General features: G+C 40.0%; 1 protein-coding gene across 8 annotated transcripts in view; it reads right to left on the minus strand.

The window, feature by feature from the left end:
- Positions 1-27058, minus strand: part of ELF1 (E74 like ETS transcription factor 1) — a 96915-nt gene that overhangs the window by 10477 nt on the left and 59380 nt on the right. For 7 of the 8 annotated variants that reach the window (XM_074815576.1, XM_074815584.1, XM_074815581.1 and 4 more), the window contains 6 exons: positions 21684-21858; positions 13343-13450; positions 12571-12735; positions 7614-7697; positions 4395-4587; positions 2849-3316 (listed from right to left, as the gene is read on the minus strand). In XM_074815576.1, the coding sequence (XP_074671677.1) occupies positions 2849-3316; positions 4395-4587; positions 7614-7697; positions 12571-12735; positions 13343-13450; positions 21684-21858 (1193 nt within the window). Of the gene's footprint in view, positions 1-2848; positions 3317-4394; positions 4588-7613; positions 7698-12570; positions 12736-13342; positions 13451-21078; positions 21131-21683; positions 21859-27058 lie in introns of those variants that run through there. The other variant, XM_074815583.1, reaches the window with a different exon arrangement.

Genomic DNA, 27058 nt, shown 5'->3' on the forward strand with positions numbered 1-27058 from the left:
AGCTATTTCAAGTTTGCATTTTGAAAATAAGCAGAAATGTATCTGTCATAAATTGATTTTTTAGAGCCTGGAATGGGCAGTGACTACTGTACAGGACTCATCAGCACCTTGGTTTGCAGCTTGGCCCATCCTGGTTAAAAGCACACCAAAAAAATCTGGGTTGGGGTTTTTATTTTTACTCTAACTGCTCAGATACCTTAGTGCATTCTTCCTTAATTAGCAATACTTCTATACCATGCAGTAATTACATACTGTACTGAACAGATCCATGGATCCTTTTTCCCCCTTCCTGAGACACACTGTAATCTTGATTTAATGGAATAATGTTTTAAGTTACAAACAATGGATTAGAACCAATGCAATACAGAACTCTTACGGCTTTAAGGCTTTTACTTCATTTGAAGTTCACACATGTATCATCTCTACTGCTTTTTTCCCCCCTTAGCTTATTGCCTAAAGTCCAATTGCGAAATACCATAATGCAATAACTGGATGTCATAATGTCACTCAGCTTTCCAACTGTTAGGCTGGACTTCTTGCCTGCCTGCCTGCCTGCCTTATTAGGTCTTAGAGATAATTCTGTTTGTTGTTACCATTTTTTATACCATCTATACTATTGATACTGTTTTTGATAAATAATCTAGTGTAGGTCTAGCCTAGAGCTATTTAACTCTGCAAATTGCTGAACTTTCCTCTTATTAATGTTTAATAGCATTATTCTACTGACTTAAATGGTACTGTATAGCTTTAATTATGTCTGTACTTGTCTCCTTTCACTATATTGCCCTAGTCAATTTTTACGAGTAATTAAATCCTTCATCAACCCTGAAATCACAGATGGCACTGTACAGAGTAGCTTCTTTCCTAAGCTTTAAAAACTTACATCACCTTGATGCAGATTTTTATTAATTTTGTAAATGAATTCCAAAATTATGGATTCAAATGGATCCAAAAAATGATTATTTTTTTTTTGTCAAATTCTTCATAATTATCCTTCACATAAACTTCTGATCAAATATAACCCTTCCCTCCCCTACGTGCATCTTGAACTAATTCCAGCTGGTTAGAACAATAAGCAAAATGCAATTTGATTTCAAATCATGCATTTTAGAATTAGAAGACAAATGAAAACAGATATTGTCTACTTAAAAATGGTAACTTTTTCCAGGTTTTTTACAGTGCTTACCAGTAACTATGAAAAATATTTTTGCTTTTATGGCCTAATGTATTTATTCCCTTGCAGCCTTTACTAAACAGTGAATTTCTCTTTTAAGGGAACTTTTCATATTGCAACATGAATGAAAATATTACATAATTTTTAAAGAAATTAAAAAAACTACGATTCAAACTAGGCAGTCCAGGGATAATTTTGAAGTTTGGGGTTTTTCTACCTGAAGGAAAGAAGAGATAATATAACTTTTTTTGATTGAAGCTGCACTCTTGGTTTTCCATATATAAATCTTCAGCTTCCTCAACCACTTGGTTATCTCCTAAATGTTTCTTATTGATTCTATTATATCAGTCACTGGAGGCTGATCTAAACAGATTCAGTTCTTCTGAAAAACCTAGCTGTTATTGCTATTCTGGATTTTCCTTTTATATAAGTGGAGTTTGAATAACTGACTAGCTTTTATAGTATCCTGTTAGTAGCAGAGATAAGAGAGCAAAACTTACTATTTGGAAATGAAATTATTTGGTCTCATTGTCATTACTTCTCTCTGACAAAATTGCAATTAACCCCAGATAGTACCACTCCAAATCTATTGGTGGCTCTGGATGTAATTTTCAAAGGAAAGAATAGAGGAAGGGAGCAGGAAATAGCATTATTGCCATTTTGCAGCACAAAATGATAACCGTTGTAACGGTGATATTAACACAGCAAATCTCAAAAAAGAGTGATGTTCATAATTCATTAAGAATGTGCAGCTCCTGAATTATATCCTGAAGCCTTCCTGAAAGCTTTAAGGTCCAGAAGCACCATGTACAACTCTGACACTCCTGTGAGGGGCCCAGATTACAAGAATATTTATTTGGTTTAGGTCTTCTGTAGCCAGTGGAGATGAACAAGCTCCATCAGGGGATGTCTAAGGCTAGGGTAAAACGAGGCTTAAGTGGTTGTTTTTAAAGCCTCTTCAATTAGGATGCTGCTACTAACTGGTAGGTACAAAGGAATCATGAGGCTTAAATGCTGTGTAGTGTTAGCCAGTTGATTTACGAATTAAGCATGGAAGCATGACTGTCTCCCAAAACAGTCTGCAGATACACAGCTCCCATGAGATTATTCTGTTAATTGTTTTCTAAAATCAAAAGAACACAGTCTTGTAACAGCAGCAAAATGCTAGAATAGACAACATAGAGCTTCCCCTTGCTGTAACTGGGGACAATACAACAGATTAAAGAGATGACAAAAAGTTCTGAAGAAAAATTAAGCAAGAAGGAAAATCTTTTTGAAGGGATCATACAGACACACCAGTTATAATTCAAAAGCAAAGACACCAAACAGTCAGTGAAAAAGCAGAGCCATGAAAATACCACCTCTGCTGCAGGACAGAACCAATTTTTAAGAGAGGTTGTGTAGTTTTCCTCTCTAAAGGATTTCCATCAGGCCTAATACCGCAGGAAAGATGTGCTTCCCTCTACCAAAGGCAAAGCATTTATGAATGTACGTGATGCAGTATGCTGTAGTAACTCCCAGTTCCTAGGATGAGCCACAAAGACACCATTTCACTTCAACCAAACTGGGAGACGAGCATTTTTTTTTGAAGCTCAACAAAGAATCTAGTCTATCTAGCCATCATCCAATGAATTTATTATTATTCATACATTTATTTTCTGTGCATGTTCTTACCTTATATTTTGAACCGAGGGATTTAACGTTTCATCCGGAACATTACTGGTTACAGCTGCATGTCCTTCTGTGAGGGACTGCAATGGCTGCATTACGTGAACTGTCCGAAAAAGCTGAGTGGGATATACTGGCTGCGGAGATTGCATTGTCCTCAAAACTTCTGAAGTCAAGCCAGGTGTCTGCTGCTGTTCAACTTCTACTTGCTCCTTCAGCTTAGCAGGCTTTGAGTTTCCTGTTTTTAGCACTGTGGTTGATCCTCCCTTTGTTCCCGCGTTTGCAGATGCTCTAGATCTGCTCGACTGGTTTCTATTGGCCACAGGAGTTGAGAGCAGAGTTGAATCTGATGATTCAGTGCTAGGGCTCGCATCTTCGTCATCTATATAGATGAGATCTTTTGGCATGTCTTTAAATTGATATACTAGACGCTGACCTTCTACTTTAGCCAGTATTCCTCTTTGGTAATAGTATCTGTTTAAAGTGTACACACATCAAGTTACCTAGTGTTTTTGCCAAAAAAAAACCAAACCCCCCCCAAAAAAAAAGCTACAAAACACCCAGAAAATAAGACCAGCAGTAACAAGTAAGCAATATTTTAAGTGCCTAGTTTCTTCATTATAAAGGAGTGGCCAATTTAATAGTGTATTTTTTCCTCAAACAACTTTCTTTTACTGGTATTTCTTGTCACCTTTTAATTTCAACCTCAGGTAATGCTGAGGAGAGAGAGAGAGAACTCTGTGAGTTTGTAGCTCTGCTATCGACTCATACACTGTAAAAGTTGCATGAAACTCCTCTTGACTCATGCAGTTCTTTCAGTTACCTGAATTCATGCTTATTCACCAGTCAGCACGGGCAAACGTTTTAGCTACAACAAAGCAAAGGCAATAGGACAGGAGAGTACTTCTGTTATATTTACAAATTAATATGACAATTTGAAATTATGCACATCAAGGTGAGGGGTGAAGGGAAATGAAAAGAAATGCACAGCTGCCTAGTTGGACAATTATCAATCAGCAGGCAAGACTAAAGCTTTGTGGATGTCTGCTTATTTTGCACAGTAGAAAAATCCCAGTCTGACAGGCAGAGGCACATGGTAAGATGTTTTAAAACTCTCTGTACATGCAAGTTCAGAGAAACACAACCAGACCTGAATTCTAAAACTGTATCTTCCACTGGAAACAGGATCATTTGTAACAAGTATAAATAATTTCACTAATACACCTGAATTTAGGATTTTTTGGAGAAAAGAAATTCAAATTTTATGTAAAAGAGGCTTGCCCCACCTGGATGCTTCAATTTCTTTGTTAGTGGCTGACTGTGAAGATGCAGTTTTTGCAGCAGCACTGAAAATGTCTGAGCTGAGACTGAAGGTGACTGATTTGGGGTTGAGGTTAGTAAGGGTTACTTTTAGTTAGCTTATTTATTTTGTTGAAATAACTTCTTCATTTCCTAAGTTGATAGTTTGCTGTTGTTACACAAATTAGATGAAGCATTTAATCATGCAAACACCAAGGCAACAAAACAAGTCTATTATTAAAAATGCACATACCTGAGAGCTCTACCCATTGTTTCATAATTCATGTCAGGTTTGTTTTTGTGTTTTCCCCACAACCTGGACACAGCCTTGGAATCTACCAGTTTGAAAATGCCCTTCTCTCTTTGAGTCCATTTGATATATTTAGGACATGTAGCTTTGTCCTGGAGCAGTGCTAGTAAGAACTCCCAGAGATAAATTGTATTTCCTAAAATAAAAGTATTTCAGGACACAGAAAAAAAGAAAGAAAAAAATTTACTTGACCATATTTTATTAATGACGTAATTAATCTAAAAATTAAAAAGCTGGTATCTTTACAAATACACTGTAATGTATCAAGACTAGGAAATAGTCATGGAGGGCAAGGGGAGGGATTCTTGTTAGTTATCATAATCTGGGTGCCCAAACACCTAGCCACTGTCTGTAACCTACAGTCAGGTACCAGTCAACCTACAGTCATCTCGTTCCAACCATCAACATTAGACAGCACTAGTCACCTATGTGCACATGTTCCCTCCTGCCTAATCCAGTTACAGAAGCAGTCACTATTGCTTCCTCAAATAGGAACATGTTCAGGTTCATCCTCTGAAAATACTGAAAATTAAGCCCTTGCTCAAATACTTTGATGAATTGAGGTGAGTGTTATAATCCTTTAAAAGGCCAAACAAAATCCTTACTTTTAACAATTAGATTTATATGGGGCAATCAGTGGCATATGCTGAGGTAGGCAAACCTTCAAGAATAAAGTTCAGAAAAAGATTTTTTTTTTAATCCAGTGAGTGCTTGCACTTGCTGGTTGACAACATTCAAATTTCATTTTACAAACAAGCAGTCACAAACACTTATATATGGAAATCCATCACATCTGTTCGGAAACGTATTAAAATCACAGATTGCAAATACTTAAAACTACTACAAAATCTGCATATTCTTTTTTTCCAAAAGCACATTTAAGGAGTCTAAACTAGTGTAACTAATGAGACCCTTTTTCCTTCTTTTTTTAAGGCTTTTGGTGTCTGATGTTCTTTTGGACACTTGAAGCTGCACATAAGCTTCTTAGTGATATGTTGTTAGTCTGAGAAAGGAAGAAAAAACTTCTTGTATGAAAGTATCACCTCTCACAAGTAGCCGTGCAAAAACACAGTGAGGACACTGTGTACAGATTTCTTAAGTTTAACAAAAAAATGATGCCCAGTGCATCAGGAGGTAACAAAATCTCTTTTGTTAGCTTCAATTTAAGCCAGCAGTTTTTTCAACTTTAATAACCACCAGTCTGAAAATTTTTCAACAAGAGGAGGTGTCTTACAAATGAAAACTCCCATACTACTGTATTATAATCCATATTTTGCAAATATTTAGCAAAGTCATCAGCACTGGCAGTACAAAATGTTAGCAGCTCCTTCAGCAGGTGGAAACTTGAAAACTGAACATCCCTAGAGGAAAAACACTGCCTTTGCAACAAATGTCTCCCAACTTGGTCAGCCTGTCTGCCTTCAGATACCCCAAAGGCAAAGGTTAAGACTGCTTAGGCAAGACACAGTGTCAGCCAGGAGTGAAAGCATTCCCAGCCCCTTACCATCTAATCCAGGGTACTTCTGTTGTAGTCTAGACTGCAAATGCTCAATTGCATCAAGACAATTTGAAAATTTGTCACTCCTCAGCCACTGAAAATCACTGTGAAGAGGACTGTCTGGGAAAACCACCTCTGCTTTACTCACAGGCAGAATTTTTAACCTCCTCTGAGTCACAACAGAAGAAATATGTAGAAAACTCAGTTTTATCCATGCATCACATCCAGTAATCATATGCAGGGCTTGATATTTTAGCATACATGTTCCCCCTAGGGGAACATTGTGGATACTGAGAGACAGACCCATGATTTTCTAGATGCTTCCCTGACATGGCCAGTTATATTAATATCCCTTTTACTTCAATTTTATGTTCCTCAAAATGCAAAACAAATGCTTTTTTTGTAGCTTTTTTCTTAACAGGCAGTGGTTTCAGGCAACACGCTCCTTTTTAATTCCTTCTGAATTAGCAATTTTGTAACAATGGACAAATGTGAAATATGGTGTATCTTTGCTATCATCGACAGAAACATTAGACTCTTCTGCCTTTTAAATCTGTGACTGGCTGCTTTAATATTTGTTATTATTTCATTTGAGCACTCCTTGGAGGTTCCTCTGATACTTTTCTTTCATTTTTACTTAAAAATCAAGTTTCAATTTAAAAAAAAGGCAACAATGCATACTCAAAATTGCTGGCATTAACCTGTTAATTATTTATTGCTTGCCAAGAGGGTTTTTTTCCCTGTTATTGCAGAAAATCTCTCTTTGAAAGAAAAAAAACCATACTTATTTGTCAGTGTAGCAATTTTTCTGATTCCAAGAGTCTGACATTCTTTTGCCACGACCTTCCAGGTTTGGCGGGGCTTCTGTCCTGGCACATGTTGTATACAGGCAAGCACATCAGTCCCTAGACGTTTGTCCAGGCACTTGGGGTGACACAGGGGAGGCTCATTTCCAGCTCCTGCTGAGCACAGCAGAACTCGGTGGGGGCCAAGGCATCAGGCTGCCATTCAAACGCCAGCCTGGGCACGGGTGCGGGTGCTGGACCCAACAGCAAAGCAACTGAGTTGTTGACAAAACTGACAGGCACTATGGAACAGTTGGGTCTGGAGGAAATGATTTATTGTATCAGTTATGTGGTATTTATTTTCTTTCTTCCTTTTAAACACAGGAGGAATGGAAGAAGTATCAAAACCCCAAGTTTTCTGCCCAAGTCTTCAAGCTGTGTTACAACTTTCCTCAAAATTCAGGGCTTGGTACTTCCTGCTGCCAACTGGCAGCCTTGATTAGCTCCTCATGCAGAATTAGACACACACAGATGGAAAACGTTTTCAAAGATCATCTGTCAAAATAACCACAGCCCAAGAAACACTAATACAATGCAAAGTGCTCCCCAAGACTTCAATCAAAATGCAGCAGCCTCTGCGGGGGGCTGAAAAGTTTCCAAGAACCCTTGCAACTAAAGTGGCAAATACGTTATTCTCCCTAAGAAGTGGGTATTTCACCAAAAAATCTTGTGCGCTAACTTTTTACTTGCCTGAAGATGAGATGTTACCCATCCCTCAGCTTAAGACCTGGTTTTACATCACAAGAGAACTAGTGAATGTTTTACAGGTTGCTCAGAAACCATGCACTTTTAAAAACTTCAGCAACAACTCTGACTTACCCTTTCCATCTTTGTTTTTCTTCTTCACAGATATGTTTGGAGTTGTAGTAGGGGACTCAGGACGAGATGGTTTTGGCTTCTTCCCTGAAATAAACCACCAGTAAGTCAACTACAGTTTAAAAACAGGGAAATAAAAAAGAACAAGGACCTAAAAAGGGAAGAGATTTGTTTCCCCAATTCAGAGGGGATTCCATTTCTAGTAAGTTAGGAGCTCAGTTCTATGCTGAACTTTTTCAATTTCTACAGCAGGACTGGACACCCTCTGCTCTTAGTGTACTTCTCGCAAAGATTATGCTCACTTTTCCAAAGTCCATGTACCGTGGAAATTTCTGTGGCTTTTTAGGTACTTTCTTAAGAGCACTTAAAACAGACGAGATGAGAACAATAAGCTATTAACTGGGGGCAAGAGTTTAAGCAGGGAAAGCTAGATAAAATACAGAACACCATCTTGTTCACTTATCACCAAAATGGAATTTAGGGATAAAATGAGATTATCTGCCTTTTTAGTAGATTGGAAGTTTCCATCGACAGCAGCAAACTACACCGTCATGTGATGAAAACATTTTTCAGTCCTATTGTCTTTTACACCTTTCTCAGCATGGCTACAGGTAAAGGAAAGCCACTTGTTTGTTTGTTAAGACCAACAGTCTTTAAGAACCAGTAACAGGCGCTGAAAAAACACCCATTTTTAAAGGCATAAGCATGGTGGCTCTATCTGGTGAGAAAGACTGAAAGGAAGAAGTTAGTTACAACCAATGACAAGAATGAAGAGCATTCATCTGAAAATGCTGAGAAACCAACTACCTAAACATAAATGGAGTAAAAACTGTAAGTCATGCTGATGTATTTTTCAATATAAAACCTTGAACCTATTCCTTTATTAGTTCTCATTCCTTGCAATGGCAGCTTTTACAGGTAATGTAATTAATCTGAAAACTTTAGAACTTTCTTAGGAAATAAAGATTTCTCTTATCAGGTTTTCCAGTGACCCCTTAGTACACTGACAATACCTAAACTATTCACATATTACCTTTGCTCTTTTAAGAGCCAGAATAGACCAAGCAGACACAGGACTCAGAAAAACATATTTCTAGTCCGTATAGCATATTGTCATAATTAAAGATCTAAAGAAAAATATTTTTGTTTTCCTCTATTTATTGCATTTCCAAATAGTTTAGGTTCTAAGGAGGCAAGACCAAAAGGCCTGTGCAATCCCGTACACTATGACATTCTGCTTTTGGCTTTGTTTTAGGGGCTGTTTTCGTAAGGAAACACCTCTGCTCCAGAGTAATAGTGAGGATTTTTTATTAGCTCTGAAAAAAAAAATGCTCAGTGCCAGCCTGTGCTGTCTGCTTTGTTCTAGACTTCAAGATATCTATAAAGAAGTCATAAGAAACACTGGCTTGAACACTCACCTTTCAACATTAGCAGTCTTGCTAAGTCTACCTTTGCACCTCTTTCTTTCTCTCTCTTTTTGACAGGGTGTGGGGGAGGAGCAATAGCTAGTTGAAAGAGCTACTATGAGGAAACTCTAGTAAATGCTTGGAGTCCTCTAATTTTCTTGCTTCCATTCAGAAAAGATTCATGACTGAGGATGGGACATAAAGTTCAGCCGTTGCCTTAGCCAGTAATGTCTTCCTCGATTTGAATGAAGATGGGAGGGAGGAAATCCTCCAGTATTGTTTTTTTCATATGTATCATATGAAAGGATAAAGTACTAGTGGAGTACATTTTTAGCAGCTTTGTTCCACTCACCATTATTGGTTGCAGAAATGTCTGTTTTCCCTAAAATGTCTAGATGAAGTCACTCCTGTATAGATCAGCTCCTACTGCACAAGTCGTCCCTCATGGTAATTCTGGCCAAATGCTTAGAGGTGTGTCATGGGAAGACTTTGTTGTACAGGTGTAAATGTATGCCATTAAAGAGGGGGGAGTGTCTTTTTAATGTCATTAATCAATTACCTTGTGTCCAAATGAGATCAGGTCTTAAAAGAAAATTAAGTGGATGAGGGCTTAATTAGGTCATGACTGAACTACTGCTGGTCCACTTCAGGAAATGTAAGTACCGATCACATATAACTTATGCACTTCTGATTAGGGATAACCTAGGCTACTAAATACGAATACTACTGCTACAGCAATTCTAGGCTCTCTTACTTCAGACTAGACTACTTCATGACACCCTATTTGGACAATCCTCTACCAGAAACCCATACAAAATCAGAAATCAGTGAAGAACGTGAAACTCGTTTACAGAAAGGTATCGATGTTACTGCTCTATATCTAGGCTAGAGATACTAAAGATGATGGTCTTAGACTACACTGTGAGCTATAATCTCCAGGCACTGACTGATAACATCAAAAACACAGTTAACAGAGACACACAAGATGTGTTTCCTTTGTTTAAAATAACATTATTTTCTGAAAGCACGTTAAACATTAACATGCTTCCTCCTTTGGTTCAACAGAGCATGAATTTGTTACCTTTCAGAGTACATCACCAAATTCCTTTTTAGGAGAGAATTTTACAAAGAGGAAGGATAAAGAATGTGCAAGAGCTAAGCTGTATGTGGGGCTACCATAATTTCATATAGCTAATTTAATTTATAATAGGTATTTCCACTTTCCTATTTCCATGGTTGCAAAACCACTTCAGGTTAGAAATTCACACTATAAACTAATGTGGTATTTAGACAACAAGATGCTCATCCTGATTGAATATTTTATACCACACCAGGAAAAGTTCAATACATTTTCTTGCACTGTTTTCAGTGGGTTTTATTTTAAAAAAATATAATGTATGTAAAAACATAATAAACACTATATAACTAAAATATAATGTGTACATAACTTAGGTGACCAGCTACTGCCAGATACCTCCCATAGCAAAAACAGGACGGAAGGTATTAGTATAGCACACTTCCAAGTTTCTTCCTCTGACATACTTTTTGTTTTTCCTACCTTTCTGATCTGTAGTTCAGCAGCTCAGTGTTCAAGACATTCATGAGTACAAACATCATGCTGAACAAGAGTTTGGAGTTGAGCAGATGGGTGGATACAGCTGCAGCAATAAGGCCCACAAGGAAAGGAAGTGAAATCACCCCATTACTTCTGGAGAACATTTTCTTGGAGGAGCTCTACTTGGCATTGCCATTCTGCTCAGTTAGCTGGCAATGTTCTGCAAAATGCATCCCTGTAAGTCTAGCTGATGGGTTATATATGCTAGAAGTCTATAAAATCATGAGTGGTATGGATAGGAAAAATGACTACAGTCCTTTGCTGTGCCACAGAACTGTCCAAAGGAAGGGAAACAAATTGCACTCTTAAAAAAACCCCAAACCAACAAAACACAAACCCAAACGAACTCCATCCACACACTGCACATGGTCCTGAAGTGCACTACAAAATTACTAACATTTTGCAGCAACTGTTGTACACCAATGCCTTACAAATCCCTGGACATTTTGAAGTAACACTTCAACATCACTCATTCATACCATCTACCTCATGAAGTCTCAACTTCATTGAAAACTAGTAGCTAATGAAACACTAAGCTGATGCATCCTTTCTAGTATTTTTTTCTATCTGATATAACTGTCAAAAACAAACACACACATTTGCTGTGAAGCAACTGGTTTTCTAACCTACAGCTAGGGAGGAGGAAGGAGTGGGAGTAAGCAGAAGCACAACATGACAGAGGGTATGAAAGCATCACGCCAAAGAGGTTAAATATCTGGCAGACAGAAGCTCCTTGTTTTGACCCACATAGCAGCCAACATTAAAAAGAAGAAGAGAAGAACAAAACTAAAAAACCAGCTTAAAATCCTCTTACAGTTGGTTATCTCATAGTAGTGTGCACAGCACGGTAGTTTCCCCAGCAGGACTCTCAGGGCAGCTGCTGGTAAAGCTCTCCTCCACAGCGGTTTCAGTTCAGCTTTCTTTCAGGAATCAGAGACTTCCTGACCCACACCCGTCCCAACCAGACCTTGTGACACACACGGGGCTCAGGCGGCTTCCCCAAGATCCCCACAGGCCAACATGCTCTCTCTCACAGATAATGACTCCAAACATTTGGAAGTAGCAGCAAAAGTACCAGCAAAAACACACTCTCATTCAGCAGGAGTAATGCTGGGTAGCAGGAGTCCTGTTCTGTAAGGCTTTTATTTCATAGGGGAGCCTGTCAAAGTCCTAATGTTCTGATTCAGCCCTAGGATTAGTTCCAGAAACCAAGCTCTCTTGTTTTTTTGTTTGTTTGTTTGTTTTAAATTTGTTGCAACAGCACCTTACATCTGCCTGCACTGCATGACTCTTCCCCTGTAGACATCAGTTTCAGGACCTCTGATGGGGTCCATGCTGAAGCAGGGTGGGAAAACAGGAGCAGAAGGCCTGATTAACACCACTTCACTACTCTTTGGCACAGCACCAACTCCAACGGAACATCACTCAGTGGACACTGTTTAAATGTTATCTACTGCAAATGAGACTAATGCTTACTATAGCATGCAGCTGTCTAAAAAAAAAAAAAAAATTAAACCATCATATTTAAGAAAAGCTAAAAAACCCTCCTCGTTCTCATCCATATTCTGAACAGATCAAGCATCTTTAGGTGAAGCTAAATAAGAGCTAACAAAATTACTTCAGGATTCACAATAACAAAAGCTTGATGGCTTGTATTGCAATTCTGCTCTGAAGAAGAAACTATAAATAGGAACACACAGAGATTCATGTTTCCGGTGGGATAGGCCATCATTGCTACCTCTCCAACACCATTAGCATCTAAGCACCAGTATCTGTGCTCACACAATCCAGTAAGAAAACGCTTTCTCTGTATTTCTAGCTGAGCCCACGCAGTTATTTTGACCTGACACTCAGTATGGTTCCAGACACTGACAGGGAAGGCGAACGTGCCACCCACTGCTCTCCTACTCCACACTGCTGTTCCCCAGTAGCATCTTACCTTTTCTCTTCTTCGGTTGTTCAAATTCTGGAGTCTCTGGTGATTCAGCATAAGGGTCTGGGGCTTGGTGAACTTCCACCACCTCAGGGATCCCATCAAGCGTGACCGACACGTGTGTAATAGGAGCCACTATATCATCATCTTCAGTTGCACCAAACATAGTTGCTTAAGGGAAAGGGACAACAGGAATATTTTCACACAGCCACAAGGACTTTTAAAATCTTTTTACAGCAAAAATTTAAACATAGAAGAAAATAAAACTGTGACACTTAAGGCCTTCATGGGAGAGAAGACTAGTTCATAATGGAATATATGCGCCAACATTTTACACAAGCAGAAGCACTATTAAAATAGAACAATTTAATGCTATAACCCACTCCCCCAAAAAGCACAATTATTTGGTGATCACACATTTTTATTCATATTTAAGGCAATCTGCAGATCTAAGTGTATATTCTTTTATCTTGGCAACATAAACAGACTAATACTCTATCAGCCAAACAAAACACTGCAATCTAAACCACCCTACTTCATTCACATCTTCCCTCTGTAATTTTCAATTCTTTCCTTACCTGTTCTACTCTGCCATGGCAATGAAATCCTTCATTGCATACAACACTGGATTTCTAATATCCAAACTATGTATGTAAAGGCTACCTGGAAGCAAAAGAGTCTTACCAATTCCATGCAACCATGCTTGCACTGAATCCCTCCTTCGTTCACAAATAAACAAGGCAAATACAGATTGGATTTGCTTTCATAAAAAACTTACTTATCCTTTTTTCATCCAACATGGGACCAGGGGAGTCCATATTGAGAAGTGCTTCAGCAGCCTCGATTGTTTCCATTGTTTCATCTCCATTATGACAAGATGCTTCAACTAAAAGCAAAGAGAGAAAAATTAACTCTTAAGAAGCTAAAAACTGGACTTAAAGCTTAACATATTTATTTCATTTCTAGAAAAACAAATGTCAACAGAGTCCTCTATTAGATGAGCGTCATGGTTTAGGCCCAGCTGGCACAAAGCGCCAGGCAGCCGCTCGCTCACTCATCCCCGCAGTAGGATGGTAAAACCTTGTGGGTTGAGATAAGGACAGTCTAATAAAACAACACAAGAAGAGAAGAAACCAATAACAACAATGCTAATTAAACGAATATATAAAGCCAGTGATGCACCATGCCATTGCTCACCACCTGGTACCACACAGCCTATCCCAGAACTGTGATCATGCCCCCCTCCCCCGGCCAGCTCCCCTAGTTATATACTGAGCACAACATCACCATGGGGTCGAATATCCCCTTGGCTAGTTTGGGTCAGACCTGGCTGTGCTCCCCTCCCAGCTTCTTGTGAAAATTAACCCTATCCTAGCTGAACCCAGGACAATGAGTAGTAACAGGTTAGCTGGGGAGAAAATGCACACTGCAATCATTTCATTTACTTAATATACTACATTTTTCAGATTGTATGTATTAAAAAAACCCAAACCCAACACAAACGCTTTGTTTCTGCCTCATCTTTCTAACCCCTCTCTTTGCTGATCAAGCACATGCGGTAAAACATAACACCCATGAACCCTAAGAAATATCACTACCACAAACAATATTCCAGACAGTATCATTTAAAAAAACAATATTGCTGATTTCTTCTTATGGTGGTCCAAAGGAAGTGAAAGCCATAATTAAGAGATGCTCACCAAAAATATCCTGTCATTTAGCCTGGAAGACAGACAAGAAAATATTCTACAACTTCTATTAGAGAGCATATGATCTAAAGGTGTAACTGAATCCTAAACCATTCAAATCCATGGGGATTAGGCTCCAGGAACCACTGGAAAGCAAACATAAAACACAAAAAGCAATACAGAGGGCTGACAAACTTTTCAAAAATTTTGACTACTAGACAATCACTCATCCATCTCATGAGGGTGGTCATTAGACAAATCCAAAGCTCTTGGACATTAATTTATAATTAAGGTAATCTGAAGCTACACACCAAAAAAATCCAGTAAAATATCATTTTGCAAAAGTAACAGCTGTCCAATAAGATAATACTGGTTTGACTGGAGGAGTAACTTACCAGAGATTTTTTTCAAAATAACTGTAGCATGATGAGTAAGTTAGATGTTAGCTCCAGCACCTGGTACTGTAAACCTTTAGAACTGTTTAACACATTCTTTTAGAAATTACTCTTTCTTGGATGGAAATGCACAGGCCAGGCTTCCTTATCCTTTGACATGAATTTGAAGCTACATTGGGGAATTCACCTGCATCTAGCAAAGCGGTACAAAGGGCAGCATTAGTATTCTCCTCCCTAGGACACCAATGAACCTCCATTACTTTCTCAGTCTGGTAACGAGTCTGCTTCATGCCCTCTCTGTTTAGCTTTGAGGAATTTGGGTGGGGCAGTCACCAAAAAAAAAAAAAAAAAATAGGAGACTGACTGACAGAGAAAGCAAAAATGCATCGTAAAACACAATGCAATGACCCTGGAACATTTTTTCTTCGCATAAAAGCAAGAGGCTTATGCCAGAATTTCTATACTTTTAAAAGAAAAAAAAAATCAGTATATCACAGTAACAACAAAGCACCCAGTGCACTAGCGCCAAACAATCACACAATTAAAAAAACAACCAAATAAAAAAACCCCAGTTTCACCTCAAATATTTACAGCTTCAGCATCATTAGGAGAGGGCAAAGAAGAATGCAGACATTCATGCATCAGCCCCACCTCCTCCACTGTCATTTACAGGCAGCACATGGGAGTTCAGGAGAAGCCTCCTTACCTTCTGAATTTTTTCTTGATCTTAGTCCTACCATGCCCCAAGCATCAGAGGCTCAGGCTAAGACAGAATAAAGTAGACAGGCACTGGGAACCCCTGACCCACAGAGCAACTCACCCTGTTGTCTACAAGACCCCCTCTACCCCCTGTCTTGCAGAGGCATTCAGAAAGCTAAGGATCTGCACCTTCTGGCTGACATCTCCAAACAGGCTTAAGAAAGTAGGACAGCGTGAGGAGGAAGAGGCTGAGGTCCTGGCTCGGAAAGCCATAGAACAAGACAAGGCAGCAAACCACAGGTGCTTTAGTCGTGCAGCTTGCAGGCTCAGGAGCTCAGCCACAGAGCGTCTCAGCCCCAAGAGCCAAACAGCATCCCTAGGGAACGCCTGGCTAGCTGAAGAGGAGACTGAACCAAGCACAGCCCATGCAGTCTGCAGGCACGCTCACGCTTGGCCCGGCAGTGCTGACTTCATCGCTTCTGGTTCTAAGCTTTATCTGGATGGGAACTTTCCATAACATCTACCAGCATAATGAAGACCACAATAAGGCTGTCACGCTAAATATGGGCACAGAGCACTGCCAAAGCAGCTGTCGCCAGTTCTGATGTTGTCTGAATGGACAGGAAGGTAACACACTGTGGTGGTTTAGTCCCTGCCGGGGTCTGAGACCACGTGGCCGCTGCCCCTTCCCCACAAAGGGAGTGAAATACAAAGCCCCGGGGCTGAGATAAGGACAGGTTTAATACAACAGTGCAACAGCAACACAACAAACAACAACAATAACAATAACAGTAATAACAATGAACAGAGCAAAATATCTACCAATACAGCAGTGAGAACAGAGCGATGGCATAACCCACTGTTAACGACTGTCTCGCTTTGGCGCCAGGATGTGACCTCTGCATGGTATCTGAATAACCTGGCTAGAGCTCCCCCCTGCTGCTGGGGAAACTTAACCCTATCCTGGCTAAACCAGGACACCCACCACAATCCAGCTCAGACAAAGGCACTGAGTGGGGCTGGTTTATGCTGCCACATACAATTTAAAAGTCAGCAGAGGTATCCCCTGTTCCTCAGTGCTGCGGGTGGGGAGGAGGGAGCAGCCACTGTTAGCTCTTTCCCAGGTAAGAACTGTGATGACAGAGCAGAGTTAATTCTTCACTCTGAATAATGGCAGGCGAGGCAGAGGTCTCCAGCTTTGCATCGCTGTTACACCATCTGGCTAGAAGTCAACCATCCATATCCAAGACTAATGAAAGGAACTCGTAGTAGTCATATAAATAACATAAACATAGAAATTAATATAATTTGATGCTCACAAAAAACACGTGGAGCGCCAACTATCTGTCTATCCACAGACACAGAATGGCAAAAATAAGTTTCTTAACCACATTAACACCCTTGCTAACACCCATCCACATTAATGCCCTTGCTAACACCCTTCAAGCCTCTTCACAGAAGATGACTTCATAAGGTGGTTTGAGCCAAATTAGTATTTCCCTGTTGCTGAAAAAACAAGGGCTGTGGTTCTTCCTCCCATCTCTGCCCTTGGTTCATGATCCAAATTTCTGTCACTTACCACAAGTCAGGCCTTCATGCTTTTCTGATCATGCAGTGAGACAATTTAATTTTATAAAATGGCTGAAAAGAAGTTTTTGGAGTATTGCTGGGTTAGCAAGTTGAATCGCAAGAACTTGAGAGCTAACACAAACAAGGTGTGGGGCACTGCACAGAGGAGATGGAGCAACACCTCTCTGTCCTACTAGCAGCAAGATGCTAATTCACATCACCCAACTTGAGACAGTGCGTGGCAATAACAAACTCAACTACCAAAGGCAAGCTGGTGTCTGTTATTTTAGTTTTTCTCTTAATGTTGCAGAAAGATATTCCAATCACTGGTAGTTATGATACAGTCACAAAATTAAGAATAATGGGGATTAAACAGTTTATATGTTACACTTTGGCAAAGTCAGAGCTGAAAGAATGGTGGTGGTGGAGGTGATTTCTCAGAAGCATCAGATTTCAAATGTTATGTTAAATAGGTAGAAATTTGTTTTAGAAGAATAGAGGAAAAAAAAAGAGGGAAGGAAAAAAGGAAAAAGGAAAAAAGAGAGAAGGAAAACAGGAATAAGGAAAAAAAGGAAGGGGAAGAAAGAAGGGAAAAAGGGGAGGAGAAAAAAGGAAAAAAGGGGGGAGACAAAAGGAAAAAAAAGGGTGGGAGAAAAAAGGAAAAAAAGGGGGGAAGGGGAAGAAAAAGGGGGGGGGGGGGAAGGGAAAACCACATCCAAAAGTAACTTAATTTTTCTCCCTACAAATTCGTGTTTATCTGAGCAAGCCACAAATGTAAACCTCTGTATCTGCACGCTAATTACAGCCTAGTTACTGTGAATCCAGGTTCACGATGAATCAGTGCTCACCGTTAGCACAAGGCTTGCCCAAACACAGCTTTCTGCTCGTCTCACCTGGCGGAGAAAGAAACTATGCCTCATGCTGGAAGCTCCCCGCCCCAGTCCAAAGTCTTGCTTTCCCTACTCCTGCCTAGTGTCTTTTTTGAAAGCTTTACACCACTTACGATGATCCTGTCCCACTCCTGTTGCTTCCCCGGTGGCCGGCAGCTCTGGAGAGCAGACAACGTGAGTCCTTGTCCAGGCCAAGGTAAGGGCTGTGCTAGTCACAGCTGTTTAAATTCACTTCTGGTTTTACTATAGACAAAAGCAGGGACTGCAGAGCATCAAAATAACGTCAGAAGAAATCTAAGCTTGCTAAAAGTAGGAAGAGATGCATTAAACATGGGCAGAGTCCCCTTTTGCAGAATAGCTGGCTGTTAAATTTAAGCAATTGCTTTTTAGTATCAACTCTGAGCTGTTAACTGACATGGAAAACTGAGTTTAAGAACACAGATATTTCAGGAGACCTACACATCACCTTTCATTTTCTTTTTTAAATAAGGCTTTAAAATTTGTAAAGAAAATTATCTCATTGGGGAGCTACATGAAAAAAACCCTGCTGTTTTTAACCACATGCTTATGTGCAGCAGTGAATAATTTCTTTACAAAGTAACTGAAACTGTACCCGTTTTTTTACAGCTGGCATCTCCTCAGCTCAAAATCTTCACAGATTAACACTATGAAGTTCAGTTTCCATTCTAACTACTCCTTTGGTTTTCTTCGTGGCATCATAAATTATCACCAAAAAAGCTGGGTTTGTGCAGGACTACAGTACCTAAAAACTCTTTGCCTTCACTCCCCTACATGACCAGCTTGGCTTGTGCCACAACTCTAGAGCTTCATCAATCACAAGCCAAATGCTACCGAACTTCGAAATGCTGCTGGTTAAGTACTGTTACCGATCTGTGACAATGCACACTTCCACACTCCCTATTCAGATCAGGGCACAGGGCATCTAAGCACAAATTTTCTCTCCCTCCACTCTCATTCCCCCAGACTGTCTCAGTGCAGCCACTTCCCCGATCCCATGAAAACACCACCAGAACAGGTGAACCACAAAATGGCAGAGTTTGATTAACTGTTATTTTTCTTAATTAAACTGGCCAGACATAGCAAAGTTAAAAAAAATAAATTAATAACAATAATGATTTTTTTTTTCAGGAAGTTACATAATCCAATTTGTTCCTCCCTCCTATATAACCATACAACCATAATTAGTCACATTACAGAAAGTGTAGCAAATTGTACCATGTGAAAAGTTTGCCTAGAATTTATTCTGCACAAAACATTATCCCCTGTATTTCTCAGAGAAAAAACCCCCACAGTTTAATATTCCCTTTAGAGATAAAACTTCTCCAATTTATTTTGCTAATCACCCTTTACTACATGACAGTTAATCATGTAAAGTCTAATACTGGCAACAAACTGACCATATATATTGCCATCACAGTTTTTCCAGGGAAAAGTGCTTTTAAAGAAGTGGGTGATAAGGCAGATCTGCCTATTCATTACAAAAAAATTACAGTGTGAGCATTAACATAACTAAAAAGCTGTTAGCCATCTTTCAGCAGGGTTTCACGTGAAACAGACGGTGTTCTTACAGTTTTCTGCAGGTTATAATTTATACTACATGTAAGTAATCATCAACGTGCTATAGCTGTAGTTTTGAAGGGCTGAAGCAACATTCTCTAGATGGAAAAACCTACCAGTGTCCATCATTTTGCAGATAGATCCCTAAAAACTAATTGCTTCAGTTTCAGGGGACCTACTGCTAATTTCTGTTAGGTTAGGAGAAAAGAGAAGGTTAACATATGACAGAGTCATAAAACAGTACTGAAAAACTGGTCACTTAAAAGAAAACAAATGCTGCATATTAAGCAGTCATTTCTCAGTAATGTTTAGTCACAAATGATGGTGGTTTCAGTTTTGTTTTGCTGTGAACTTCAGTCTTACCAATTTTTTAATGTGGAATTAGTTCAGTCTTTATAATGTCTGATCCTCTCTCAAAGGCATAACATGGAAATGACTGAAAAGACTGGTACAAACTTCAAAGAGCAAAACAACACATTTCACTGTTGAGACCAAACACGCCCCGTGAAAAAAATCAAGAAGGGAACTTCAAAGAAGGGAGGAAAAAAAAGGCAGCTGAAAAATAGAGTAGGTGGGAAATTTCAGTTATGATTAGCCCCATTTCACAGGCCGGCCTGCAGCAAGCTGTGCCTGAACCGCGTCTCTTCCACGGCAGCCTTGCAGTTCAGGCAGGCAGGTGCAGGCTGCCAGTGCTGCCTGCCTTGTACCCTCAGCAGGAGCTTCCCACAGCGGTGCTGGTCCCTGCCTGGCCTGGGCTCACCCATTTTCCTTTCCAAGGAAACCCCCAGAACGAACAGTAGCAGCGGGATGGAGGGTGTGAAACAGATAATTAGTTAACATCTCCTTCACAACAATAATCTCTGCAAAGTGGCAGCTCTGGTTTTCTAAGGACTCTGCCTTTAAAGAAAAACAGATTGATTGAACTACAATGGATGATGTGAACAATACTGTACTTGTCTGCTTCCAAAGTATCCCATAAACCCTTGGACACCATTGGTTACAAGGATTACATATTTTCAGACTCTGGCAGCAATTTGCAAACCCTTCTCATGTGACCAGCAACAAGAAAATGTTAACAAGAGCGTTCACAAAACTGGAGTTTCACAATTACTCATGCAAGGAAAAATTCACACACAATGTATTAGTGAATATGGATTCATAAAAATGATCTGCTATGAAAAATCCACATGGCCGCATTAAGTGGTGCTTAAGTAACACACCGAGGAAATGCCAGTTGCAGTGTGAATAATTAATATGAACAGCAAGTGAATAGCTGGCAAGAGGTCTTAACTTGAAATAATGTTTAAGTATGTAAAACCTTCTTGAATAATCAGCTAACTTATTTGTACGGTCACAGTCTGTTCACAGATAATTCACTATTAAGAAAAAAAAGGAGTCATTTTTATCAGATAAAACCATTTACTGAGAACAGCTCATGTCAGTTTACTCTGTGAACTGTTCCTCATGTCAAGTTTTGTTGAGTTTTTGTTTTGCTTTTGGTGGTAAAAGATTGTATCAGAGTATGCCTTCAGAAATAATGTCAAAAGCATGATTGAAACCAGCAAGCTGTCTCCAGCCCTGGAGACAGTCCAAGTGTGGAGCCCTATGGCTGAAAGAAGACACAGAAACAGATCCTCTCTCTGTGAGGTATCTACCCCACCTTTCAGACTTGTTCTGCAAACATGCTTCAAATACCTGTATTCAGTCAGGGGTTGTTCTTTAAAAAATGTGACATATCTTTGAGCTTCCCTCTTCAGAATTGTCCTCTCTTTGGGCCTTCCTTTTCTAACAGAATTTACACAGAACATCTGTATTTTAGGCATTAATCATTATTAGAGATTTAAAATGAATACTATGCTGAGCACACTTACACCAGTAAGTCACGCTAACATGCACATTTTATGACTAATTGTATATCCTCAGGAAGCTAAAAGCAGTACATCTACTCAAGCTGCATATTCCTGCTTTTTTGGTATGTACATTTACTTAGGTACGTACCAACCATTAAATAAGAGCAAACAAATCCTATGAAGAGCACAGAAAAATCTTGTTGGTGAGCAGGACTCTGCCTTAATCTCTGTTGATGGATGAAACTCTTCACCATTATCAGCTGTGCAGCTGGGATTGCAAGCCAACTGCTAACAGTATTAATGCCATTTTCTCTGTCTTGTACAGAATTAACAGCATTCAATACTACTAGAATTTTGTTTCTGTTGGTTTTTGTCATTAAGCTTTTTTCCACTATTAGCCACTGCCATCTTGGTGCAAAAACATGGCACAGAAATGGTTTTATTGCCAACCTGTGAGGGTGATATCATCATCTTCTATGATTTGCTCTTCTGCAACATCCAGAGAGCTCTCAGTGATCATGTCACTAGGTTCATCAACGCAGGATAAGCCAGAGTAGTTATGTAGGAGGTCTGCGCTAGGAACATGCTCCACGATGACAGCAGGGAAAATAGATGGATCACCAAGCTGAGGGGTGGAAAAAAGAAAATTAAAATAACAGTAGTTGAACTACATCCAATCTAACCACTGATTAATACTTCAAGAGACCTATATACATCACTTGAATATTAGACCACCAGAAGGGAGTACCAAAGAACAAGCTGATTTTTAGCACATAAACCCAAATAGCAGCAGTATCCCACTATGGGCCAGAGGCTGAGTATCACTGTAGTATCTAATATATTGACTTTACTCCAGTAGGTCATACCAAACTCCCATGACATTATTCTGCAGCATAAAAGCTGACAGTACAAGGAGTGGCACAGCACAGTAAATGCTAAACTTTGCTGGCAACAATACTGGACAAGCAATTTGCTGCAAGCACCTTAGTACTTTGCTCTTCCCATCAAGCTGGAGGTGGAGGAGTCCTGTGGCTCTCAGGACTGGACAAAGCTCTCACAGAGCACCAAGTTTCCTATAAGACACTAGTTGAAGACCACTATTTTAGGGGACACTTGCTACAGGAGCAAGGGGTGTAACAGGGACTGCTCGATATATGTGCTGTCCCTAATTCTTAAGGCTTTAGTCACTTGACAATACTCCTCCCCCCACTTTCGTTCCTAAGTCTGCTTTCAGACATCATCCTTCTGTCTCGATAGTTATTTTGCATCAGATACAGAGAAAAGAGGCAGCTGGGAAAACCAAAATCAAGCTGACCGGTAATAATAATAAGATGTACACTCTCTGAAAAGGCAATCATTCAACAGGAAGAGGTTTTCAGAAAATAGCATTTACTACAGACACAGTATTTTCCAAAGCAAGTCTTTTAAAATGTCATTTGCAGGAAGAAAGTCATAGCTGATGATAGTAGAGCAGGCTCAAAGAAAGTCTAGTGTAACTCTAAGGTTCTCTCACCATAAAAATAAATCACATTATGAATGTGGCAAGCTTAAAAACAAGAAAACAAACCAAACAGTTGCTAAAACATGTTTCTGAGAAAACCATTTTACATGTACATTTGGTCTCACCCTCCACAGAAGAGCACAGATATGCACAGATCAAGCAGTTTTTTTATTTAACCACAGAAGAAAAAAAAGCAACCACACGATTATGAGCTTGCTTCGGGACTGCTCATGTCTCTCAGTCTTGCCACTATGCACACAGCCACCAATGGAAAATAGTATCAGAGCTATTGGCTCAACACAGACAGTGGCTATGGGAGTAAGCCTCTCCTAGGGAAGAGACTGGAACATAAGTACTGAAAGTAGAAAGTGCAATTAGAAGTTTTAGAAGGCAGGAATTATCACTTTAAATTGCTCTGTGTTTTGTAAAACATGTCTCAACAACTGTGGTAAAGGGCAATCAGGAAAAAAGGAAGTATTAAGAAACAAAACTATGGGCTTCTATCATGGACAGTCTGCTCAACAACAACAAAAAAAAAAAAACAGCAAAAACAATAGCAGAAGCCTAACAAATAACCTACCTACTCTACCAAACATAAGCTTCAAAACAGAATAACATAGTAGGAGATCAATTAAAATGAACAAAGGGCAGACCAGTTAAAGCCCTCTTGTTCAATCACATTGCCAGATGATGGGCATATATCGAGTCAAGAAATGGGACAGCTTCTACCCCACACCTTTGTGTCCACCTCTATCCAAAGTTGCATCCTGCCAGGGCTGAGAAACCAGGAATCATTGATGGCCAAGAGATCCCCACTGTTCCTCAGAAAGAATCGTGTTCACATTGTGCATCCTGTTTGTTTACTGAACCCAACATCCCTGATCCCATTCGTTTCCAGGCAAGAATAAACAAATAGTTTTGATCAAATAGAAGCCACATCAATAAAAAAGATAAAGCACTGTAAAGAGAGAAGAAAAATGAAATACTGTATGCATTAAAAAAAGGTTTTATTTTCAACAATATGTTCCATAAACTAGGAGGAGGATGGTCTATTACAGCCTCATTACTGAGATACAATCCATGCTCAAAAAACAGTTTAAGTACCTCAATTTTAGTAATCTGCCACACTATATAACTTCTGGGATGTAAGTTACATATATTATACACCCATACATGTAACTACATTAAAAAAAAATTAAAAAAGGAATACATACAACACTCTACTCAGGCTCCTGTCACCTGCAAGCAAGCAGAGTACATACTTTGTAAGCGCCTGTTCAGTACTCTACTGAGCCGGTAAAAACTATGGATTTTAGGTAGGGAAGATGCAAGTAAGAAGACTTCAGTCTTCACATCCTGCTCTAGTTCACAGACACTAAGAATGAAGTTCATCTCACCTAACTTCAAACAGCTGTGGTGCAGGCACTTGGACTTGAGCTAGGAACCCCAGGTCTCCTTCAGAGCCAGCAGAGAAATTGGTATTTCTAGGCCACAATTTCCCTGCCTAGTTTTAGGCTCCTGTGCTACGATAGGATGAGTCATGCCCTAAAAATGCCTATTCCTCTCTGCTGACTTTAAAAAGGTGGAGGCGTCGGGGTGTCTATTTCTGATGTAGGCGTCCATCTCCTACACGCTCATCGGAATGGCCAGCTGCCTCTCCGCCACGTCTTCGAAGCGAGGTACTCTTTCCTCTCTGCTTCCACCATTGCACCAGCTCAATAGCTGCAGTGTCTGCAGCAACATATTGAGTTGCCTGTGCTTAAGATAAGCCTGACATTATCTTCTTCTGGATAAAAAAAATTACTCTGGCTCAGCACCGTCCTTCTCTAATGACTGACGCTGATGTCACTGACTTGGCCTCTGAGAGGCAAAACCACCTCCAGCACTGCTATTATTCTTTAGTGGGGACAAGTCATAAAAAACTGTTTCAGAATAATAAATGCAACACAAATAAAACGAACCAATTGTCACACTTTTCAGCTCCGTTTCTCAAAGCTGTATTTATATTAGGCCCTATTTGTCACTCTGCTGTGAAACCTAATTACAAAAGCCCAAGCATTCATGTGTTACTGAAACACACTTCGACGCTGACTGAAACGTTTCCCATGGTACTAAACAGCACTGCTGTCATGCATATCAGCAGCAGTTGCTCTGATCCGTATAATCAGATGTGATCTGCTCTGCAAGGTTAAACTGTATTTTGACCATGTCTAGAAACAACCATCATACACATACTCCAACACAGTCACTGTGTCTGTCTACAGACAGAGAAAACCCCCATGGCAGGGAAATACATCGTTCCTTGAACTTGGCACCGGAGCGTCCAAGGAGCTTGCTGACAGACTACGCTTCCGAAAGACAAGAGACAAACAGAAAAGCATTTGCTCATGGTAAGACACTTTAAATGTGGTTTTCTTTAGATTAATAACTGTTTTGAAGTGGAAGAATCAGAGTAAACGTAACTTCTTCTGTCCTTTTATTTTAAAACCATTGTTACATCTGCTTCCAACTCATACCTTACGAAGGTACAACGTATGGATTTTCTTTTCTGACATGGCTGTGAAAAGGAAAGGCTGGAATAAATATTATATATGCTTTCAGAGAGAAAAGCATTCATGCAACTGGAAACAAATCTGATTTGAAATGCATTTTTGTGGAAACTGGTATCACTTTTTTGTACAATATTTGCAATTGGTTATGATTTCATTAAGAAGCATTTCATTCAGTTTTAAAAGCTACTACTAATGTATGCCGATGTATATGTGATTGTTGAGAGGTAAAATCTCACCTCAGTACTTCTATAATGTTCCTGATTTCATTGAAAGTGCCTGAATCCCAACTGAGAACCAAGCTAAAGCTTCCTGCAGCTCTCCTGTAAAACACAGGAATAACCTTGTACACATTTAGAACGGCAGAAGAGCCCGTGTTTACTACTGCTCCCTTTGATGCTAGCATGAAATGAGCATTATACACAGGGAAAACATTAAATTAAGGACTAGGAGGCAGTGGTTCAATTAAGACAAATTAAATTACCTCTCTAAAAGCAAGATTACAAAATAATTTATTTCTTATACAAAAGCAGTTCTACATGCACTAACAAAAAGGAAGAAAGTATCCCAAAATTAAAAAAACAGTCCCAAAGTGTCAGCAAAGATTTTCAAGAAATCAATACATAAATCCACAGAAAAACAATTTGTGTAGTCTTTCCTTTTGCCTACTTCTGCTGCTTCATCTTTCTCATGCAAAATATAGTTAAAATATGACACCACAGCTCTGCCAAAGCTTTGGCTTGGCTTCAATGCATCTCCCATGTCTGCTGGACACATAAAGGAGCTGAGCTACTGTTGAAATCTTCCCAAGTCTTAGACACCAAATTTCTCACTGTAGTTTATCTACAAGCCAGTCCCGTAGACCAACTTTTAACAATTCAGAGGAGTGCAAAGCTTCAGACAAATGCTGAAGTCCATGGAGGGTCCCATGAGCAGGTCCCTGAAAGCATTGGTCATGCTCCATGAGCCCCTGAAAACTGAACCCTGCCCTCTGCCAGGGGACAAAGGCAGCAATCTTCCTTCCTGCTCTCAAATTCTTCTTGGGTGTTTGACATGCTGGCAAGGTGTTTCTTTTTTACATAGAAACATAGAATGGTTTGGGTTGGAAGCGACCTTAAAGATGATCTAGTTCCAACCCCCCTGCCATGGGCAGGGACACCTTCCACTAGACCAGGTTGCTCAAAGCCCCGTCCAACCTGGCCTTGAACACTGCCAGGGAGGGGGCAGCCACAGCTTCTCGGGACAATCCGTTCCAGTGTCTCACCAACCTCACAGTAAAAAATTTCTTCCTTATATCTAATCTAAATCTACCCTCTTTCAGTTTAAAACCATTATCCCTCATCCCATCACTACACTCCCTGATAGAGTCCCTCCCCATCTTTCCTGTAGGCCCCCTGTAAGTAATGGAAGGCCTCTATGAGGTCTCCCTGGAGCCTTCTCTTCTCCAGCATGAACAACCCCAACTCCCTCAGCCTGTCCTTATTGGGGAGGTGTTCCAGCTCTCTGATCGTCTTCATGGCCTCCTCTGGACCTGTTCGAGCAGGTCTATGAGCTTCTTATATTGGGGGCCCCAGAGCTGGACACAGTACTCCAGGTGGTGTCTCACGAGAGCAGAGCAGAGGAGGAGAATCACCTCCCTCGACCTGCTGGTCACACTTCTCTTGATGCAGCCCAGGATACGTTTGGCTTTCTGGGCTGCGAGCATGCATTGCTGGCTCACAGTCAGTTCTCCATCCACCACCACCTCCAAGCCCTTCTCCGCAGGGCTGCTCTCA

Source organism: Strix aluco, chromosome 2 (assembly GCF_031877795.1).
Source record: "Strix aluco isolate bStrAlu1 chromosome 2, bStrAlu1.hap1, whole genome shotgun sequence".
NCBI lineage: Eukaryota > Metazoa > Chordata > Aves > Strigiformes > Strigidae > Strix > Strix aluco.